The 23,526-nt window shown below is 36.9% G+C and overlaps 3 protein-coding genes and 1 non-coding gene across 4 annotated transcripts; 3 read left to right on the plus strand and 1 right to left on the minus strand.

Moving 5' to 3' along the window:
- Positions 1–468: 468 nt before the first annotated feature.
- On the plus strand, positions 469–5,227 carry LOC113305094 (mitogen-activated protein kinase kinase 5-like). The gene is made up of 14 exons (XM_026554202.1): positions 469–614; positions 895–984; positions 1,084–1,116; positions 2,123–2,369; positions 2,867–2,935; positions 3,018–3,064; positions 3,190–3,235; positions 3,320–3,400; positions 3,541–3,559; positions 3,722–3,729; positions 3,827–3,908; positions 3,991–4,313; positions 4,591–4,722; positions 4,816–5,227. Exons 1-12 carry the CDS (start codon positions 469–471, stop codon positions 4,023–4,025), a joined length of 903 nt encoding a protein of 300 aa, XP_026409987.1. The 3' UTR covers positions 4,026–4,313; positions 4,591–4,722; positions 4,816–5,227.
- Positions 5,228–11,444: 6,217 nt separating this feature from the next.
- LOC113304338 (calcium-dependent protein kinase 26-like) lies at positions 11,445–15,211 on the plus strand. The gene is made up of 5 exons (XM_026553422.1): positions 11,445–11,592; positions 11,852–12,722; positions 12,829–13,125; positions 14,109–14,513; positions 14,615–15,211. Exons 2-5 carry the CDS (start codon positions 12,134–12,136, stop codon positions 14,890–14,892), a joined length of 1,569 nt encoding a protein of 522 aa, XP_026409207.1. The 5' UTR covers positions 11,445–11,592; positions 11,852–12,133; the 3' UTR covers positions 14,893–15,211.
- A 253-nt stretch (positions 15,212–15,464) lies between these two features.
- LOC113304001 (pentatricopeptide repeat-containing protein At1g18900-like) lies at positions 15,465–19,778 on the minus strand. The gene is made up of 2 exons (XM_026553095.1): positions 16,731–19,778; positions 15,465–16,494 (listed from the first exon to the last, which is right to left on the minus strand). The coding sequence occupies exon 1, from the start codon at positions 19,766–19,768 to the stop codon at positions 17,114–17,116; it is 2,655 nt and encodes an 884-aa protein (XP_026408880.1). The 5' UTR covers positions 19,769–19,778; the 3' UTR covers positions 15,465–16,494; positions 16,731–17,113.
- Positions 19,779–22,038: 2,260 nt separating this feature from the next.
- Positions 22,039–22,111, plus strand: TRNAV-CAC. Its single transcript has one exon. It is a non-coding gene; the product is annotated as a tRNA-Val (tRNA).
- Positions 22,112–23,526: the final 1,415 nt, after the last annotated feature.

Consider the following 23,526-nt stretch of genomic DNA (forward strand, 5'->3'; position numbering starts at 1 on the left):
TCCTCAATCCGGAGGAATAACAAGTTTCCACAATTATTCTGTTATCAGAAATAGTTTTTCTCCTATCTGCAAAGAAAAGAAGGAAAAAAACAAAAATTTCATAAAAAAATTAAAGAGGAAAAGGAATCATTATCGAATCAACATCAAAATAAATCATCATCAAATCAATATCGAAAAGATCACCATCACAATACTTACTAAGAGGAGCATGAGATTCTAATCTAGTGGCAGAGACTTTCTCACGACCTAGAGGGTGGAGAGTTAGCATATAGATCTGTCAAAGTTCCTCGTGGATGTTCTTATTGAGGTTAATATGTTCAATTATCTAGTGAATTTAAATGTCTTAGATACCCAGCTTGTTCAGGATCAAATTTCTCAAATACCTGTAATCCTAGGTCGTCCATTTTTAGCCACATTTATGATGTCATCAACTATAAAACAAGACTTATGAACATATGTTTTGGTAATATGACTACTGAACTAAATGTATTTAATGTTACTAGAAAACCTTATGAAATCGATAATTTAGAAGAAGTGAATATGATTAAAACTTTAGTTCAAGAATATCCAATTTTGAAGTTCTTAAGTTGGGACTCGAATTTTGTGCGTCTAAGGTATTAATTGAGTCTCTCTAGACCCCAAAACAGTGATGACTAGTCATCTAATGTGAGTAAGTATAAAGTATATGGTCCACAACAGTGATGACTTAGACATTAATGTGCGTCTCTGGTAATATTTATGAGAATTTGTTTATCGAGACACTCATATGGATCCTGAATTGGCACTCGAGATAAACCCAGTTGTATTGAAATAAACCTTAGACAAGGTTGTACTCTGTATGCTCATTTTTCTGACCCAGTGCAATTGTCTCATATTTGTGTCGGTTCTGTTTAGTTATGATGATCTGCAATTGTTTCGGTTATTGGTACATGATTTTGTATTTGATGTCTGTATGAAGACATTAAACATAGCACTTGCTAGGAGGTAACCCATGCTATGCGACTCAATAATATTTTTCATTTTTGGTTTTCTTCAAGTGACAATGGTTTCTTCTTGTTCATGCTTTTAATCATTTATCTTCAGAACATTGAGGGAAATGTTAGATTTAAGTTTGGGGTAAGGAATAAACTTTTAGTTGCATTATTAGATTTCAAAGTCGGGAAACTTGTGACAATTCAGAATGACACTAACCAATCTAAGCAGGTGGAAACAAGCCTCTTGGTTGTAGAATATGCGTGCCCAACCAGATAGCATATTCATAAAAAGATGCCTAACTCAGGTGTTATAAATAACATGATAGTTGTCCCCATATCTCAGAATTTAACTTGATTATATGACTTTCTGTTTTTATTTTATTTTCCAAATTTATGTGTTTCTCTAAGTTTTGTTGGATCCCTAGTATTACCTTGATGTAAGAGTTGGGATGAACAGAGTGATTGGGATCAACCCCCATTGTTTGCATTTTATTTTATTTTATTTTTTTCTTAAAATAAATAAATATATATATATATATAGTAAATAAATCGTCGATGAGGCATTTGTCTTAACCAGCGGAGTCGATATCAGGAATAAAATTAAGAAAGTGGGATCGAATTCTAATCCATTAGGAGCATTGACAATCATACTTATATTTTCGGAAACGTAGTTCACCTTAGTTAACATGCGCACACTTCTATCTTCGTATACATGTTCTAATCTTTTCATGTTATTGAGCTTTGTTAGATTTTGAATATCATGGGTCATTGAACGAGTATATGAGTAGATTTTTGAATTCTTATATATAAAAGCTAGAGATTATGTCAAGGAGAATACCTGACTTACTCTGAATAATGGATCTTGCATTTAGTTTGAAAAATGGGTGGATGACTTACACTACACCATTTTTAAGGGATTTGCAACAACTACTGCCGTTGCAAAATTTCTGTTGCTAATCCTCGTTGCTATTTTTTCGCAACACAGAGTCGCCGTTGCGAATTTTGCAACCTCACAAGCAAGGTTGCGAATTGCAACTGCGCTGGGTTCAAGCGTGTGAAACACGAGCATGGTCGGGAACACTAGGACTACTAAATACGCCCAAGTCAAACTTCGGTCAAGTATTCTTCTCTTTTTTTCCACCCTTCAGCCATATCTACACTATATCCCTGCCTTATCGAGTTTTCATTGTTATTTTTTCTCCGCCACACGCCTCATCTCTCTTTCATCTCCTCTCTGAAGAACTGAAGCTCTCATTTCTTCATCTCCCTTTCATCTCAGAACCTCTTTGGAGAATCAACACTATCATCAGCAGCACCATCAACAACATCATCTTCTCACGATTTCTTTCTCTCTCTCTCTCTCTACCGAAGACTCGAAATCTTCCAACAGAGGAGGTAATAATCAGATATTGTTTTAGATTTTTTCTCCAGATTTATCTGATTCTTCTATTGTTTTTGTGATTGATGGATGATACTCGTTTTTGTATGATTTATTTGATTCATTTATGTCTACGGATCTAGGGTTTTGGTAGATTAAAAAAAAATTGTTTCACTAAATTCTAGGGTTTCTGGTTTTCTAAAATTAAAGTTTCGATTGGGTTTAATTTCTAATGGCTTAATTTGTTTTTACCAAACTCGAACTTCGCTCAAAAGGGAAAACTAGAATTTCAATTGAGGTGTTAATTTCTAGGGTTAGTGTTAATACCAATTGAGGTGGTAATGCTGTAATCTGAACTTTATTTTTTCTTTTAGAGACTATGTTAGAGTTCCTTTCCATTGGTTTGGTTTTGATTTCAGTTTGTGATCAAGTTTATGTTTAGTTTCTAGGCAATGGTTTTCTTCTATACAGTTGAACATCTATGTTTATAATGAATTTGGCTGTGTTTTTTCAGGTACTGGGAGAAGTAGTCCGAAACAGAAGCAATAAGAAAGACTCCTGGGTACAAAAGTTCAGTTTTTCGGTAGAAACTGATTATCCTTTACGTTCATTGGGCTTAGAATGGTTGGATTTCTTACTTGGAAATTTTAACACATTATTAGCAGGGTTGGTACGTGTGTATCATCATTGGTTATTGTGAGGGTGGAGACATGTAAGTTGCTCTTCTTGTTCAATAAAATTTGTAATATAATGTGTCAATCAGCGGTCCTCAGCATGATTTATCCATGATTTATCTGCTCCTGTTAAACACTGGGACTACTTCCTTTGATTATGCAGGGGTGAAGCTATAAAAAGAGCTAATGGTGTTCACTTTTCTGAAGAGGTGCATTACCTTTCCTCTACATGATATGTACTATGGAATATCTTCAATTCCAAGGTTCTGTTTGTTAGTTCATATTGTGTACAGAAACTCTGTAAGTGGCTTGTGCAACTCCTAATGGATCTGTATTACTTGCATAGAAATCATGTTGTTCATCGTGATGTCAAGGTCAGTTGCAAAATCTTCATACTATTGCATAGTGATTGATGTATTAAGTTGTTATATATTGGCTTGTGATACTCTTAAATTGTTTGTACTGATACTGCTTTGCAAAAATATCTCGGTGCTCGAATATATTCTTGACGAAGGATCATGACATACGTCTAGGTAAGAGATCCTACTTTCTAACTGTTTAAGTCTTCGTGGATGACTATAAATAAATTGTATCCACCTACTGCAATGATTTTCCTCCTAAATATCCGACTTAATTAATCTGTTGGACTACATGTGATTTTGGATTGGCCAAAATGTTGACTTCTGATGACCTAGCCTCTTCTGTGAGTAACACGGCACTACAAAAAGGTTTCTTGATTAGTTTAAGTTCAGTATTTTGCTTGCTTGTTAACAATGAGGGTCATTTAGCTCACAATGCAGGTCGTGGGAACTCCCAGCTATATGTGCCCTGAACTTCTTGCTGATATTCCTTACGGTTCCAAGTCAGATATTTGGTCTTTAGGTAAACAATCCTTTATGGCAATGGTTTTCTTCTATACAGTTGAACATCTCTGTTTATAATGAATTTGGTTGTGTTTTTTCAGGTACTGGGAGAAGTAGTCCAAAACAGAAGCAATAAAAAAGGGAAATTATCTATTTAATGTGTCCATCACTTAAAAGTCTATTATTTTAAATAATTATAAATAAGAATCTGAAACCAAGGTGTATGCAGATGGCGGGGATTTCTGTTGTGGGTTGTAACCACTATTGTGTTTTCCCATTGAGAGGTAAATTGCTCAATGTAAGAGAAGCAAGTGTAAAGCAAATTAAGGAGAATGTCGAGATTGAAAGCGTCAAGAAGATTCTTGGACTTCAACTTAATAAGGATTATAAAGATGTGAAGGACTTATGATATGGGCATTTGATGGTGATAATTGCTCTAAAATTGGACTATAATGAACCATTATTACATTCTATTATTGTAGGATTTCTATCACTGGTCTGGAAACAAGCCAAAGATATTGCTTCAATTTCCCTGTAATAAAGAAAGTCAAGCAACTCCCTTAAGCATTATAAGTGTATAAATACAGTTTATATTTCTTAAATATGGTCTATTGCTGAAAAGAAAGTCTCGTAAATTCTTTACTGAATGTGTAGTTTAACGTTGCTTTTGAACCCCAACTTGCTCGTTTTCACCTGTGCAGATTTACACAGATTGATGTTGCTGAAATGTATCTCATTTCCCATTCGCATATCTGACTGGAGAAAATGGGTTGATGGATGCAGTGGTACCAAAAGCACAGATTGAGGCTCTGAATGCATTTTGCTCCGTGAAGGTAAAAATCTCGCTATACTGCTCAAGTTTTTATGGTAACTTGTCTTAACTTCAAAATTTTAAACATTTTAGCATACTATGTTTTTTTGTGTAGGTAAACTTGTTGTTCACAATCGATGTGGCTGAAGAGGGGCTACATACACCTAATTGCTCCTGTGTTGTATGATTTGATTTACTTAAAACAGTTTTGCAGCTGTGTTCGGTTTAGTGGTCGAGCTCGACAGAGCGATTCACAATGTCTTGAAATGCGCCTTGCTAAAGCTGAAGCAATCAACTGGACATCTCTTGAATATACCAGAGGAAATACAGTTCCGCAGAAATTGAACTCGCCATCAGGTAGAACATTATGCTTGTTGTATTTACTTGCACCAAAAGTTTGATAGCAAGAGTAACAGAACCATATAACTAGTGAGAGGGATGTTTGTGGGTTTTAGGAAAACTAGACATACATGCTTCATTGAGTGTAATTTAATACTATCAATCTCTTGCATGAGCCACGTGTTAGTGCGAAGTATGTGGGTTCTTTTGATTTGCTTATATAGCCTATTATTTCTTTATTAGTCTTTGACTCAATCTTTATAAGCATATTGGATATCTGATTGGAAGAATTTGTGATGCTTTGTTCACGGGTTAATTGAATGATGCTCTGTTATGAGATCAGAAAGGTTGGAGAACAAATCAGCAGTCATTAGGTCCCTTAGCAACTTCAAGATTTGTAAGTTTATATAGTATCTCATTATAGTGATTTAAGTTAGGAGAACTTTGGAATTTCACAACTTTTTATGAAATGAACTTAGGAACCAAGTATTTTTCTATGTGTAACTAGTTTGCTGTGATACTTGGTATACATTTGTATCAAATACTCGATACTTTTTGTTAAGTTCAATTGAAGAATCATTTTATCATAATGTAATTCAGTTTTATATGTCCATTGAATGAATGATATAATTTATATATCTATAGAAATAATGAATGAGTAACTGGGTAACTGCAGGGGGTAAATGTGGGGGAAATGGATTTTGACCAGGTCAACGAAGACTTGACCCATTTTTTTGTGTTGCAAAATTAGAACCAGAACCAATAACATTTAGACGGGCAGGGGTATTCTTGTAATTAGAAACAGCTTAGCAACGGCAGAACAAAACAACGTCGCAACGGCATATTTTCGTTGCTGACCAAGAGTTGCAACAGAGCTTATGCCGTTGCGAAAAATTGCAACACCGTGTTTGCAACAGAGATCTTCCGTTGCGACCCTAGTCAGCAACAGCCGGTGGCCTTGCTGATTCCTAAAAAATGGTGTAGTGTTAACTCTTACATATTTCCAGATATTTTAAGCTCACTTAGTTAAATGTGCATCTGTAAAGAATATGTTTTCAGTTCAACGATCTTGGAGTTTTAGTTTTAAAAGAAATTAGAATGAATTTGAAATTGGTGAGGTTGCTTCGATATTACTGTTGCTAGAAAATGTCGCTTTTTAGTTCATAATGGTATAGTGGAGATGCCAGAAAATGGAATTTTTTTCTTCTGTATTCTCTCTTGCTAGTTGTTATTCTTTTATGAAGGTGGACGGATTCATAAGCTTTCCTCATAAGCTGATTTGGAACGCGAAAATATCTTTGAAAGTGCCTTTTTTGATTTGGACTTTCTGCCATATGGTGCACCTACTCTAAATTTACAATATAGAGATGGTAAGGTAGATCCTAGTCTTTGCACTTTGTGTAACATGGAGCAGGAAATACATAACCACATATTTCTCCATTGTTCGGAGACTAAGAATGTATGTTACTCCCTCCGTCCTAGTTTAGATGTTAAAATAGAGGACTTTTTTTTGTCCAAAAATACCTGCTACACTTCATATTTCTCCTTGTTTTATCCTGATTTGCCCCTAACTTGGAATCATGCCATAACATGGAGAATTGTGTATTTCAATTTTCTAGACACACTCTTAAATACTTTTCTCTATATACTTTCTTTAATTTGATTTTTTCCAAGTACAAACAAAAACCTAGACATCTAAAAACTAGGAATCTTACAACAAAAACCTAGACATCTAAAAACTAGGAATCTTAAATACTAATTTAGGGTAATTGTGGAAAAAAAACTATTCTCTTTATGTTTCTTAATATTTGGCAAAATTCAATTTTGGCATCTAAACTAAGACGGAGGGAGTACTATTTTCTGGATTGTTTTGCGATTAAGTGGGTCTTTGCGAAGGACATCAAGACTAATATTCAGGAACAGTCTTCTAAGAAGAGTAAGAGCATGATAAAGAAAACTTGGGCTATTCTGCCTTTCGCACTATGGTGGACTATTTGGAGAACCTGACGGCTTTTTTTCAATAAGGAGAAACTATCGAACACCTAATTATTTTAGTAAGTTTTTCTTTTAATTGATCAAGTCGTTTTAAGATTTTTAAAAAGTACTTTTTAAATACCTTCATCTATAGTTGAGAAGTGTAACAGATAACAACTTATTATTTTTTTCTTTACTATCTTAACATTCATTGGAAGAAGCAAGAAAAAAAAGAAAGCATTCATTGGAGTGATTGAGTGTTATTTATCAATATAATTTGTCCTTTCTTGTCCTAGAAAAACAATAATTTATAAGGACTGATACCAGTTTTACTAAGGATTGATACACCAGTCTATCGATCCAATGGTCAAGATTGTCAAGATCTTTTTATCCTATATGAACTGGTACAGGTTTTAGTAGAGTTAAATCAAGTAGAAAAACAACCTCAACTATAATCACTAATCTTCAACATGCAATAATAGTGATTTACCACTGCAAGCAGATGATAATAGAAGTGGTTAACACAATATTCCTTTCACGTGAAACCAGCAGCTACTTCCTACACGGTGCCAGTGGCAAGAACAAAATATGACTCAAACGCGATTGGAGCCTTGGAGGGTTCGATGCTTTCTTGCTTCAAAAGGAAACGAGGAGAACCGATCAAAAAAAAAAACAAAGGAAAAGAGGAGAAAAAAATTCAATGCTTTTTTCAAAAGCCACAAAATTTTGTCTACTTCATCATGGCTGCTAACGGGATGTACCACCCCAAAGGTAAATGATTATTTTGTCTTATACTCCCTCTGTCCCTATTATATAGGCGAAATATTGGATTTTCCTAGTCCCACTAAATAGGCGGAATTCTAATTCCAAGATACCTTTTGACCCATATAACCTTATTTATGTTGTATTGGAAATTGTATTGAGAATATAACCTTATTTATGTTGTATTGGATAAAAGCAGGAAAAAAACATGAAAATTTATGAAAACCAAACAGTTTTTTATTCTACGAGATTTTAACTTCTCCGCCTATATAATAGGGACGGAGGGAGTGTAAGATAGTATTTTCCCAAGCAAATCTTGTACTTCATCATGCAACAAATCTGGCCCGCCGGAGCTGTAAATTACGCTGTCTAAGAGGACCCAGCCAACCCCCACGCTTGGAAAGGGAATGAATGTGGTCGACCATTAAACCAGCACACGAGCTGCCAATTACAATCAAACAAAAGGTCCTACCAACAATCACTCTTCTGTCCACCTAAAGTTGCCAGAGTGATTAAGTCAACTTCATTAGCATTTGTTTACTTATAAACTTGATGTAGTTTAGTTTTAATGGTAATCCTAAGCGTCAGCAACCAACACTTTGGATATTTCCCAGCGTCCCGCGTATAAATAATTGTCCAACGGTCCATGACTTGCCTCTTATAGAACGTTTGGATGTGAATCTGCTTTTAACTTTTGTTTCTCTGAAAGTAGAAGTGGAAGTTAGAAACAAAACTATTTTGCTTCACAAAAAATTAATCTTTTGATTTTTAGAAGTTTTAAAATTTGACATCCAAACTGACTATTGATTTTTCGATATCCAAACATGCTATTAGCTTCACTAATTTAGTTCGTTAGAAAGGTAACTTTATAAATACATCGTATAAATCGCTTTCACAGACGACTGCGAATGTACGATGTCAGTAAACAAATTCAAGTTGTATGATGCATCAAATGGTCCACGATAAAATAGTGCAATTATTGGCTTAGTAAACTGGTGTACTCTGTAAATAGTCAACGACATTGTAAATTTATGTTAAACTTTTACTTGCCGCATAAGTGGCATTACAGGCATTTGGCAATGTAATTAGCATCCAGCTGCCTACTTTCTTGAGATAATCAGCTGCAAATTGCAACACTAATCCTCTTTCAACCTCTAATCGATGAAAGTAATCCTCTTAAAAGCAGTGAAAGATTGTTTTACCCACTAGTGGCAAGTAAATATTTGAAAAAGAGACGTAAATATAAAATAATCAAAATTCAAAAAATGCAAACCGTTGGGATCAAATGAGACAAAATATACATGAGAGATCAGGTGTTGGGGATAAGAGTGGGCAAGGCAATACATATATATATATATATTTGTTTAATGCAAATCACAGTGAGCACTTGTTTTAAAAAATGATATATATATATATATATTGGGAAAGAAGAAAACCAGTAGAGCTTATCGAACTCTGGAATGGCTGGCATTGAGCAGGGAGGGTATTTAAAGACCTAATAAATGGTGGAAATAACTGACTTTTGTGTAACTTTTCTGAAGCACTTTCTATGAATATGCTATTTAGCAACTAGTCCTCAAGGGGTCATTTTCTTTTTAGAACTTGAGTGAGAAGTGAGAACATCTTACTTCAAGTCATGTTTAAGTCAACCCCTCAACCTTAGGTTTAAGTTTAGTGAAGTTTATTTTTTCTTTTTTAATTGTAAATTAGAATTTCATTGGTACTTCCTCCGTTCCAGTTTAGTTACAAGTTTAGAGTTTATTTTTAGTCTCAAAATATATAAAGGTTTTCATATTTTTTACAAGTTTTTTTTCTGATTTGTCACTATATTAAAATCATACACTAGACATAAGGATCAAAAAAACAAGGAGATTTATACATTTTAAGAATTAATATTAAGGGATATATTTGAGAAAAAATAATTCTCTCTCATTTTTCTTAATTCGCGTTAACATACCTAAATCTTCAACTAATTCTGGACGAAGGGAGTACTAAATAATTACTGAGGTCGGGATTATATCATTAACAGAGCTACTTAATATGGAAGTGGAAAAGTGATCTCTCCTGATATTAGATTTTTCTACAAAAAGTTTTTGAGGAGTTTCTTTTGAACAATATAAGATGAGGGAATGCCATCCCAGTTAAGGTTGCAAGCTTAAAATTTTGTCTTTTTTCTGCTGAAATGTCAGCGGCAGAGTTGCCAATTATGTGGAAAAAAGAAAATCTTCGAAGAAGTATTTAGCAATCTTTCTTGCTTTTGCTACGCCGAGAGATGGATATTGTCTCCCCGTTCGAGTTGTCTGTCAAGCTTTCACAATCACCTCAAATACTGAAGTTGGTTAAATTCTTTTCCTGGGCCCATTTTGCCGCTCGTAATAGCCCTGCATTTTCTGCTCTCTTGTATGTCTTTTGTTGAGGTGGTACATGCTCTTCCGCTTTTGTTGATAGATTACTTACCAATATAAATTTGCCTCTGCCATTGTTATAGAACAAAAATATTTGACAAACCACGTTACATGCTAAAATTCATTTTAACAATATATATTCTTTTTTATTGCTTGTTGACTCCAAAAGTTTGTCATTCATGACATTTAGATATTGTCTCCCCGTTCGAGTTGTCTGTCAAGCTTTCACAATCACCTCAAATACTGAAGTTGGTTAAATTCTTTTCCTGGGCCCATTTTGCCGCTCGTAATAGCCCTGCATTTTCTGCTCTCTTGTATGTCTTTTGTTGAGGTGGTACATGCTCTTCCGCTTTTGTTGATAGATTACTTACCAATATAAATTTGCCTCTGCCATTGTTATAGAACAAAAATATTTGACAAACCACGTTACATGCTAAAATTCATTTTAACAATATATATTCTTTTTTATTGCTTGTTGACTCCAAAAGTTTGTCATTCATGACATTTAGTTGGAGAGATATAAATAATCCTTAATCAAAATTCAAATTGAGTATAATTACATAACAAAATGCTTTTCAGTGTTGCTGCGAATCTCTATAATGTTTTTGTCGTGCACTTGTACCTGTAAAACACGAGCGTTAACCATTACTTGCGAAACGGTTAAGTAAGGTGAAAATTGCGTGAAAGATCTCGTAGTTAAAAATCCCATAAAAATAACGTAATTTTTCTTTTGAATGATTAATGTAACGGCAACACGAAAGTAACACGGGACATGAAACATTTATTCACGTGAAAGAACTCTCTCGTTCATCTCTGATCCTAAAATATTTTCAAATTCATGAAGTAACTCCTTTACCTTTTAGAATGTTTAATTAAATTTTTATTTATTCTTGATTAGTTCAACTAAGCAAGTTTACCTAACACCACTTAAACACAGCCCTAAATTTCAAACTCAAACCGTTAAACGAAACAAATGTATTTCTACCAAACACACAAAAAAAAGTTGAAAAAAAAGCCAAAAAATAAATAAATTATTAAGCTTCCTTATTTATGGGTTGATTAGGTATTTAAACAAATAATATTATATTGACTTGCACAAGAAAAATAATTCAAAAACGCGTTGACAAAACACAAAACAGAAGGACGAAAAAATAATATCCTCACTAATACAAGGGCTTTCAGTGAAGACAAATATTTGATAAGGAGTTTCTAATAAATAATAATCGCAGTCTTTGAATAATAAAAGCAGAATAAATTTCACAAATTTGGGCCAACCAGAGAGAAAAAGAGAGAACCGCCAGAACAACAAAACACAGACAGACAAAAAACACAATAAACTCCATTGAAGGTCTTTGGTTGAGCTCTAAACACACAGAGCTCCTCCAATCAGACCTCAATGACACACTTTCCAGGTTTGTTTCTCTCATTGGATCTTTTAAAGCTCACATTTTTAATCTGGGTTTTCGTTAATTTTTTGAATTTCTGTAGTAATTTCAAGATCTGGTCTCTTTTTTGAGCTTTTTAGGTTTAAAAATTGGTTCTTTTAGTGTTTTAGGGTTCATGGGTACCCTTTTCCTCTCTTGGTTTAGTGGTTTCTATATTGGGTTTTTTTGTGAAACTTAGAAAGCTGATTATTTTTGGAATGTTTTTTTTTTTTTGGAAATTTAACAGGAAGCACATAAAGGGAGTGTAAAGATATAATTTAAGCTCTGTGGGGGGTTTTGATCTTCAATTATCTATAAAGGGTTTGTCCAGGTACATTAAGTTAAGATCAATTGTCAAACTTCAACAACTACAGTTGAGAAATTGACTAGTACATTTTGTTGAATTAGTACTGTTTTTACACTTGATCCCAAATTTGACTTGGAAAGTTGTTTACCCACTGGGGGTTGTATTATAAGATCATCAGAGCTTGTAAGTTATAATTTTAGAGAGAGTTCTTAGAGGTTTGGTATGGATGTTGCGCGGAGCAACAGTAGTAATTCGGCGTTGATTGAACCGTGCAGCTGTTATAGAGTTTCAACACTTGTTGACACAATTCTGGACACGGAACAAATTGCTCGGTTGGAAGATCGGTATCGTTTGGGGGATGAATTGGGGTGGGGGCAATTTGGTGTTATTCGTGCTTGCTTGGATAAATTGAATGGAGAGATTTTGGCTTGTAAATCTATAGCCAAAGAGAGATTAGTAACACTTGATGATCTTAGAAGTGTTAAGCTTGAGATTGAGATAATGACTAGGTTATCTGGGCATCCAAATGTTGTGAATCTTAAGGCTGTTTATGAAGATGAAGATTATGTGCATTTGGTAATGGAACTTTGTGCTGGTGGGGAGCTTTTCCATCGTTTGGAGAAACATGGGAAGTTCTCTGAGTTTAATGCTAGAGTTCTTTTTCGACATCTGATGCAGGTGGTTATGTATTGCCATGACAAGGGTGTTGTTCATAGAGATTTGAAACCTGAAAACATTCTTTTGGCCACAAAGGATACATCCTCGCCCATTAAATTGGCCGATTTTGGTCTTGCAACCTATATTCAGCCTGGTAATCTCTCTCGTTTCGTTCTTCTTTATTCAAGATTGTATTTTCTTGGTTTATTGTTTTAGAGTTTTCATCAATTGGTATTTAAGTTTGAACTTCGTATTAACAGGGCAGAAACTCAATGGTACTGTTGGGAGTCCATTTTACATAGCTCCTGAAGTATTGGCTGGGGGTTACAACCAGGCAGCCGATGTCTGGAGTGCTGGTGTTATCCTTTACATTCTCCTCTGTGGGATGCCTCCATTTTGGGGAAAAACCAAGTCTAGGATCTTTGATGCTGTCAGGGCTGCTGATTTGCGGTTCCCCTCTGAACATTGGGATCATGTATCTGCATCTGCCAAGGATTTGATTACTCAAATGCTCTGTACTGATCCTGCAAAACGACTAACTGCAACTCAAGTTCTCGGTATGTTGCTTCCTTACTCTTCTTTGTTATATATTTGACTCTGTGCGTTGGTTTAAACATCATATTACGGTATGTTTCCTTCGTTCTAACTAAGCATTCAAATGTCCAGATAGCAACTGTACCTTTCTGGGATAATGTCTTCCATCTTTAAGCTTTATCTCATTAAACTGTCAAATCAAATTGAGTACAATCTGAATATCTAAATAGCGCACGTTAGAAATGTTTTATGGTGTAGAAATTTCTCAGTACTCTTTGATGAAGCATGGTCTTTGATTTAGAGGGTAGAATGTGAGACTTATACAGTTTTACTACTGTAAATTTTGTACCATTTATGTGATTACATAGTCCGATAAGTTTCTCATTTTGGGATAGCACCAACTTGTGGTTACACCAAAGCAGTTACACCAAACGTTTTGTGGTTGTCGCATTACATAGTCCGATAATCTACTGAGTCTCTCACATGATTAACTTGTTTTCTATATCCTGACAGAGAGAAACTTGTTTGCAGAGTCTTACCGACTAAAGATAGTTTGAGGGGTAGTATTGTGTTCCTTCTATTTTGTTTTATCATTGAGGTGTACCCTCAAGGGCCTTTCCCATTTCATTAGGTTATACTCTAACAGCCTAGCAGTAACAAGTTCGTCTAGAAAGGAAGGTGCCATGTATACATGTTAACTGATTATCTCGGAGTCAACTTGATAAAACACAATATCAACTTTTTACTTTTTTCTGAGCACCAATACACATGAATTTGATGGCATATTTCTTTTTTTTTCTGCAATCAAATGTTGTTCTAGTCTCTCCACCACTATTTTTGGCTCTTATGAGTATCAGAAGCATAAAGTTGATAGCATTTTATTTCACTCTAATTTGAATTGTATTTATAAATTGCACCATCTAAATATTGCAAGGGGTCGATCATCCTTAGTAAAAAAAACTCTCTGTTTGTGATCTCCAGAATATTGACATTTACTTCCTTGCAGATCACTCCTGGATGAATGAGTTAGTACAGATGGAGAACGAATGTGAACGCCAAAACTTAAGTTATGGAGATATGGATATGGGCCAGGGATCTTTCTCCTCCACCACCTTTATCTCTAGAAATCAAGATCTTAGCTTTGGTTCAGAGTCACAGCCAGGACATTCTCCTGCATTCACTTGCAAATCATCGTTTTCATCATTCTTGGTTGATGCCTCAACTCCTTGTTCTGTGGCTCGAGGCTTTTCATTCCGTAGTTGTGGTGAATCAAGTGTGTTAGACTTTTCTTCCCCTGTTGCTTCGATGACAAGCTTTGCATTTTTCGGACCAAGTTCTCCAGTTGATCAAGTGAACTGTAACCCATTAAGTTTCAGAATAGATAGTTCAGCAGCTTGTGAGATTCGTAGAGGTAACCCGACTTCTCCTATTTACTATACTGTGGAAATTGCGAAACTTTAAAGTACGAAATGCTTTTAGTTCAAAAGCTAAAACACCTTTTGTTTTGTGCAGAGACCAGCTTTGGGAAGCTTTTCATCGCTCCAGATTCCTCTAATAGTTTAGTTTGTGGCGGCGGTGAAACTGAGAATAACAAGAACCCAACTGTGATCCAAAGGTTTGGAGGAACAACAAGTGCCACTGGAGTGCTAAGTATCCACAACATGAGACACCATACAATTGGACTAGGGGAGCTCGAGCAACTTGATCTAATCACTGAATCAGTTGTTCGATGGGCATCATGCACTCATGTCTCAGGTGCTCCATCTCTTAGATCTTCTCTCGTTTGTTGAAGTTCACTAATTAACGAGCACTACACAACGACGAAGAAGAAGACTGGTCCCAGTGAAGGAGCTTAGTGCATAATTTATAGTGAAAGAAGTCACTTGTTAAAATAGTGCTAATCTAATATTAACCTATGTATGCTTGTATAACTGAATTTGAATTTCAGTTGGGGGCTTGATTATTCTGATTAGTGTGTATTTGAGTGATTAGGGGTGTGCATATGTGTTGCTTGTGGTCTTAATACTGAACTTTACAAGGGAACTATCTGAATGTACCATGTGCTTCAATCTCTATGAAAAATGTGAAAGTATATTACAGCTTGTCTCAGTTCTTCACCTAATCTTCTCTATGTTGACAGGACCTATCTGTCAATTTAAGTTTCTAGTTGCTGGATTTTGAAGTCTGAGACTTTAGAGAGTCATGTCATGGATGTCCTTTTTCTGGATTCAAAGTGAATGTACCAAAATTGGTGTGCATAGCCCCGTTCAGTTGGAGTATATCATAAGTTCAGTAACCAATCAATGTAATAGAAACAGAAAGCTCAAGGCTACAGCAAAGTTCCCATACAATACCCTGAAAGGCAGGTACAACATAGGAGCCCTAATACAACATGACTTGACACTCTGCAAGTTAAACGTATTCTTAGAACATAGAACCCCTGTTTTGGAGTACCCATGATGCAACTTCTGGTGAATGGTTGGTGAATGCACAAAATATGGAAGCCGTGAAGGTGGGTATCTCTTATATGGCAGATAACACAAATCCAGTTCCTGGACATCATGAAATTACTCAAGAGTTGAATATGAAGATCCCTCCGCCAGATGCCAGAAATACTGAAGTGTTGTTATCAGAACTAATACCCCTAAGCATCATCCCCACCTCTAAGGGAGTCATGGGGGGTTTTCTGTTGATTTGGTTCAGGCCAGGCCTAATTATGCAAGTTTCGGGTTTGAATTTGTCCATCCACCATTTTTCACAAGCAGCTTCCATTTTCATTTTTTTCAGTCTCCCCTCCATAGACATAGCGTGAGAAGGCCACCATAATCTCTTCGAAACGAAGGTGGACTGCCACATACTTTCCACCAGTCTTGGTACTCTTCACGCGTGAACCAACTGCTCTGCAAGCTCTGAGATGGGATCAGCAAATTTGAAGGTTTTATGACTGGTCAACCATACCGAAAACTGGGTGGAATTTTCATCGCCAGTCTGTTTGCAGACAGGGCTATGTGGATAACTCCTTCATGCAAGACAGATTGGACTTCTCCCAAATAATAGCTTACTGGAGCCCAAGCTTTAACTCCCTGATCCATCAATACCTTAGGTAACCCTGATCACCCTCCATGGCCCTCAAGTGCGGACATTAAATGTTTAGTTATCTCCAAAATCACTTGAATCCTGCCAGATGTTATGGTATTCAAAACGAGGGATGACAAGTGCCACATTCAAAATCGCTGCAACAGACGCCGCATTGCAAATCCCTGCCCGATGCTATTCAATTACAGTTTACCATCAGCTTCTCCTCCACCCAGTTGAAGGAGTAACGGCCAGGAAAGCATGTGCAACGTTAAATTATCGACCACACACCCAGGAAGCAGGTGAACAAAATTAACCTGCAGCATTATCCAAAGGTCACAATTCATAATTGCAGTTCAAAGCTCAAACTAATAACATCAAGAGTGTCTGGCTCTAAGGTTGCTACAACTAGTTTCACACAGCTGATTTGTCACATAAAAAGTCCAAGGTCTTAGTCCTTGAGCAAGTGTTTACCTGTCAGGATCTTCTTAACCTTAACAATGGAAAAAATTGGGACTTCGCCATCAAAACAGGTAGAAATCAAGTAACTCACCTCCACATTGAAGTCCCCTCATCATCTCCCAAGCATCACTACACCTGTATGATAATTCCTGGCCTTTTCAACACTTGTATTTGTGGAATCAGATCAGATTGATAGAGTTACTGTAAAATGCCTTCAAGCAGCAAAGGAAATGTGATCTTATTTCCACTCATGGCACAAGCTCATTAAACCCCATACTTGGCTTTAAACACGATTAGATAATAATGGTGAAGAAATAGAAGATGTGGATGATAACAGATAGCAGCAGCGAATAAAAACCTAATTATCTATATACAAACTAACAAAAATGGACAACACCCAATGTGTCCCCATGTTCATGACGAACTGCAAAATTGCATGAACCCTGTAAAGGAAGGAAGAGTACCAGTAGCTAGCTACAGTAGGTGCATTCGCTCAACACATGATTGGTATAGCCATCGATTGAGAGAATCCCCGCTGCCTACAGAACAGCCTGAGTTACCATTTTCGGGTAAAAATGGAAACTGAAACATATCCAGCAACTCCTGCACAGACTGTCTGACCAGAGATGATCCAGTGACTCTACTACGCCTGCCCCAGCCTTTAACAATATCAATTCTGCTTGGTCCAACACCTGATGCAATCATCTTCTTACGGAACCAAGCAAGAGTTCTTGACAATGCTGTAATTGCAGTTCCATTGGACATAACATGAAGGTTTATAAGCCAGTAACAGGAACTCTTCTCTCTAACTGCATCCGGGTACACATTTTTTAAAGCCGCTACCTCCCAAACTGATCCAGCTTCTTCTCTAAGACCTGACTTATGGAGAAAATATATCATCGGATCAACAATCCCTCTTTTACTTTCTCTATCTTCGTGCATCAAGTCGAGGAAGTTGCTTGCGTGTTGCCGCACGTTCTGTCCACCATCGAGTCCTGGTGATGGCATTGATACCAAAAATGTATGGGCAGGATGGCCAGTAACTGCCATGAGTTTCCAGCAAAAACCCATGTCAATATGAAATGTTGTATCAGTAGAGCAGCTGAGGAGCAGAGTATAGGTCTGAAGAGATGAGTTCAGACCTAATCTCAACATACTTTGCAGCAGATCATAGGCATCAGCTAACCGTTGCATTCGGAGAAAAGCACTGAGTAAAGAATTGCATGTAGGGACATTACGGCGGAGGCCTGCATTGAGCATTGCTTGAAACCATTCTCGAGCTTTATCGACATGGCCAGCCTTACCCCACATACCAACCAAGATACCATAAACAAGTTCATCTGGTATCAAATTGTGCCGCTTCATTTCTGCAAATACAGCTTCTGCTTCATCCAGATGTCCACATACCCCAAGAACCTCCATGACAATACTGAATGTAACTTTGTCAGGTAAGAATCCAGCACTTTGCATGTCCCGGTAAATTTTTAAGGCACAAGTGTAGTTTCTTGCCTTGGCTTGAAGAGCAATCATTGTATTGTACGTGACCAGGTTAGGAACACAACCTTGAGAAACCATCTCGTTGAAGATCTTGTAAGCAGCAGCCAAGTGCCCAGCTTTCCCTAGACAGTTGATAATGACACTGTATGTAAATGTATCAGGAGAGAGACCTGCCAACTGCATTTTCCCGTACAAGTCCATTGCTACATCTAAATAACCTGCTTTCGCATGGATGTCAATAAGCGTAGAGTAGGTAACTCGATCTGGTTCACAGCCCTCTTCTTGCATCTGATGAAAAACATTTAATGCTTCATTCAAGTAATTTGCACGGCCGTAGCTATGAATCAGACGATTATAAGTTACTACATTTGGTAAACACCCATCTCTCGCCATTTCATCCAGTAATTGATTTATGTAAGTGAATTTTCTAACACGCCCAAGAATGCCAACCGTTGTGGTGTAAGTATACCCATCATGCTTAAACCCAGGACGACTTTTCAACCAGTTGAAAAACCCTATAGCAGTTGAATGATCTTGTAGCTGTTTCAGGACCTGATTGGCTTGATAAGGATCCAACGAACAGTTGAGTTTCTCGAGAGCCTCTTCTGCAGAAGGGACCCAGTTATGCTGCTGTAAAATGTTTAAAACACGCTCTACAGCATGCCTAGTGTTCACATTATGCCTACTCAATGGGATAAAACATGCTGGCTTCCTTGCATACATTGAAGGCTTCTGAACATTATGTGAACCAGATCTAATGCTTTCAGAGGCACTTCCTGCAGCCTTAGGTTCTGATGCCTGTCCGGACTTAGGATTCGAAACAACACCGTAAGAAGTAAGTTCGGATTTCTGTTGCTCAGATTGCCTCTGAAGATATTGAGTACCAGAAGGTACATTATGATTCTTAGCTGAATTATCCTGGATATTGTTACTTGAGCTATGGTTTGTACTTGTAGTCTTCAGTGGAGCAAACTTTTCTGCTTGAGCGTCATAATGAACGTTGGAAGTTGTACCACGTCCTATCTCAACAACGGTTGGTCTTCTATCAACAGTGACGAAACTCTCTCTTTTCACTGGTTTTATGTTCGATGGTCTTATGCTGGAGATGGGCCTTGAAGGATCAAGCATGCAGTTTGTGTTGTTGTGGAGTACCTCTTTCCCATCTGATAAAGGAATCTTGTAATTTACCAAGTCAGATAGAAGGCTAACTGCAGTAATACCAGCTTTGACAAACTGAACTGAAACACGAGCAGTTGACGGATCTTTCTGAATACCACACACATCACTTCCAGAACCCAATTTCAATGCAGGGCTCGGAAGAGATGTAACATGCGCAGAATGTATAGCTCCATCTCTTGTTGAAGATTTGGAAGCGTTCTCAGTCTTACAGCCAATTGCTCCAATTGCATCCCCAGAAGGTATAGCTCCATCTCTTGTTGAGGATTTGGAACTGAAAGTGAAATCCTTGTGTGGAAGCAAAACTCCATTATTTCTGAGCTGCTTCCTCGCATCATAAGTTTCATCTCCAGGATAAGGACAAGGACTTCCTTCCGCTCCGCTACTTCGAGAACCATTAACAAAAAATGACCTAGCAGACTTGGTAAGGGAACCAATCTGCTTACTCCTTAACATTATTTGTATAAAGAAGTGATGCCCAACTCTACCCTCCAAAATAGTTGACAAACTGAAAAACTATAGAAGAATGGGGGATACATCTCAAAGAATGAATATGCTCAACTCGATCTTAGTGGGCTTAACATTATCTTTCACATAGTGTCAGGCAGATGTTGCCCTTTTTTTCCTTCTTCCGAGCAGATAAGATACTCTTGTCTATTCTGAGATTCAGAACAGCAAGATACCTTGAGAATTAGCTGTTGTGCAGGTGATGAATCTGTTGGGTAAATTACTAATAATGTAACTGAGAAGAAGATACTTAGCTCAAACCGATGTTGCTGGAGATGCACAGAAAATGTAGAGGCACGTATACGATACGCTGTCCTAAAGGTAATATCGCCTGCTACTCCGCTGAGATGCTATAGCAGTTGGCGAGTCACCTCCAGGATTCAACTACTGATAGTACTCCTCAATGTAGCATACAAAGAGAGTACCCTTAGAACTTGGCAGTGTTAGCAAAAGCTAAAAACAGAGAAACTAGAAATTAAAACTTCTTTTCTGAAAGCAGAGGGAGAGCAGAAGAAGAGATATATCTCTGTTGTATGTTAAATGAGCTCAAGACTCCTCCCTTATATAGTGTTTAAGACGTTACAAACGAGAGGAAAAAAGCATGCAACCAAACCATGCGTATGACAGAAATACTGGTAATGTTGGGTTAAAAACAGTGTTTCTTTTGTCAGGCTTAGAGCAGTGTGTTGCCAAGAAGCCAAGCCAAACACGTACGGACAAGAAACCCAAAACAAATACGTACAGACAAGAAAGCCAGGACAAACATGTGCAGACAAGGAAGGTAAGACAAACACGTACAGACAAGAAAGCCAAGACAAACATGTGCATACAAAGAAGAAGATTCTTCTACATGTGTGTAAAACACGTACCAAAAGTTTTAGCAAAAAGATAGGAACCCACACCCGAGCGACCGGACGGCGGCGGCGTGCTTCTGTGCAAAGCACCGCGCGTCCGGGAAAGGCAACCACCTTGCCCTAGTCTAGTCCTTCCCCCCTCACACAAAAGTCTAATGACCCAAGGGTCATGCCCTTATAACCAATTCTATGGTATTTAAGTCTAAAACTCTTTAGATTTTAGTCTATGTGAGACTATTGTTTTATCTATTCAAATGAAAAAACAAGTAGTGGACAATAGGTCTAGAGATCAAAACATAGTCCATGTAAATTTGGTATAACAAAACCGTTTTTTCTAACAGAATCAATATTAGCTATGATGTAGAGAGAACAAAAATTGAAAGAATGAACAACAGAGAGGTGGTTCCACTGGATTTTACGCAACTGTGGTGAACAAACTTCTATGCTTGTCTAAAGAAACCCTCAGCACGACCAAACTCGATGGGATACAATAATGTAAGTTGCAACAGGCATCTGAAAAGAATACCACGATTTCTAAATGGTCATCAATAAGATAAAAGGAAATTATACTGACAACAAAAAACAATACATTTGAATTTTGAGCGAAATGTAATTTAACAAAGATGTACTTACAATAATTTCTGCCTTGCATACCTGTTTTCCCATGGTGAGTAACTATAAGATTGAACCCATTATCAGAATCATCTGCAGATCAAGAAATAACAAAACATTAACCTCCAGTAAATTGTACGTGTGAAGGGTAGTCCTAACGCTATCAAATCCTTGTACAAAATCCTAGAAATTTCCAAATTCTTAATTCAAGGAACTCAATGTAGTTCATATTTTACTTACAAGTACACAGCAGAATTTCAGTGTTAAAAAAACAACACTAACACTCATTTAAGATAGGAAACCATTAAGAAAAAAATCTCATCTTCATTGAAGCAATATATCAAACTCCTTACATACTTAGAGTGTTTTCTTTTACCAAAACAAAAAAAAAAAACTTAACTTTATGTAAACAAGAATTGGATATATAGAACAAAACCTCACCTTTCCTGACAGCAAAGTTGTAGCTTTAATGTGGGGCTGTAACAATCTGGTTTCGGGACTTTGAGATGATTTTGATGTTAAGGTGCTGAAAGCGGCAGAGTTCAAGAATTGATGTTGGAGCTCAGTTGTGATTCCGATTGTGAACTGGGTTTGAGTTTAGCTCGGAGGTTAATTCTGTCAATTTAAATTAATAAAAAAAAAATCACTCCCGTAAAAAACTTTCCCCAAGGCAATTCAGCTTTCCGACTTCCCAAGCAACCAGGGACTAAATCATAAGTTATATAAAACTTTGGATTAGTTTTGACGTCAAATGTCTGAGTGGTGTAGTGGTTATCACGTTAGTCTCACACACTAAAGGTCCCCAGTTCGAACCTGGGCTCAGACACATTTTTTTTTCTTTTTTTTCTGAAGAAGATTTGTCACTAGGATCAGCTTGACCTTGATTTAACCGTCTTTCCTTCTGGCACACTGCAAATATCAGAGATTCAGAATTCATGCGTTATTCCCAGCGACTTGTAACCCTATCATGCGCTGGATATGGCACAGGCACTGATTGATTTATCTTATCTTTTAAAACGCTGTACATTATGTCAGATTCATCTGTCATTGTTTTTAGCCATTCTTTCTCGCCAAATAGTCAGCATACGACAAGCGGCGTCTAAGCTTTTAACCTGGTTTGGCCAGCTATTAGAAGTTATCCTACTCCTTTTAGATACTTACTGAAACTCAGTTACTACAGAAGTTATTCGAAACAACAAACTGGGAGAAAAAAAAAAGCTTTGTGCTCTACATAACAAGGAAGATTCAAGCTTGTTGACTCTTCTAATTCAGTCTTGTAACTTGCAGATTACGAACAATTCACATTATATAATGTCGGGACAGAGCATTAATAAAATAGTGATATATTATGCCAAATCCTTAACGACATGCTTGCAATTGAGAAGTTGCTTCTAGTTCTTTGGTTTAAGCATCCTTCACTGCTACCACCGCAGTTGCACGACCTATATTCATTACAAAAACGGACAAAAAGCTGTGAATATGCCTAAAGAAGATGGAGGACTAGGTTTCAGAGACCTACATTTGTTTAACAGAGCCCTCCTAGCAAAATCAGCATGGAGACTATGTAATGATCAGACCTCAGTTTGCTCACAATCTCTGCAAGCCAAATACTTCCCTGATGGTGACTATTTCAATATCAAAAAAAGTTCTTCCTCCACTTGGTCTTGGACAAGTATTAGCTCTCAATTAGAATTCATCAAGAAGTATAGTTTCTGGAGTATTGGGAATGGTCAAAAAATTCAAATCTGGAAGCATAAATGGGTGCAAGGGCTTGCTGATCCTCCCATTCCCAAGTCAGGAGCCTCAACTGCAGTACATTACAAGTATGTGCATCAGATTTTCTCTTCAGATCCTGTGGGCTGGAATTATCCTTTAATATCTTCTCTCTTTGAAGATTACACTGTAAGTCTAATTCTGAAAATGGACTTCTTTACCAATTATGAAGACAAAATGGTGTGGACTTTGGAGAAAAATGATCATTTCTCAGTGAAATCTGCCTTTAGGAAGATGTATGAAGAGAACAACTCCATTACTATGGTCAGTCCTAGAATGAAGAGTATTTTCAAGAGGTTATGGAAGCTGCCTGTTCTTCCAAGAATTAATCAATTCTTATGGAAGTGTGTCTTGCCTACTAGGGATAAGCTCACCTATGTGATTCAAAATGGAGACTACAGTTGTCCTTTCTGTAACCAACACCTGGAAACTCCCTCTCACTGCATTCTTGGATGTTCTCTGATTAAG

The sequence above is a fragment of the Papaver somniferum genome, chromosome 8 (assembly GCF_003573695.1).
Source record: "Papaver somniferum cultivar HN1 chromosome 8, ASM357369v1, whole genome shotgun sequence".
Taxonomy (NCBI): Eukaryota; Viridiplantae; Streptophyta; class Magnoliopsida; order Ranunculales; family Papaveraceae; genus Papaver; species Papaver somniferum.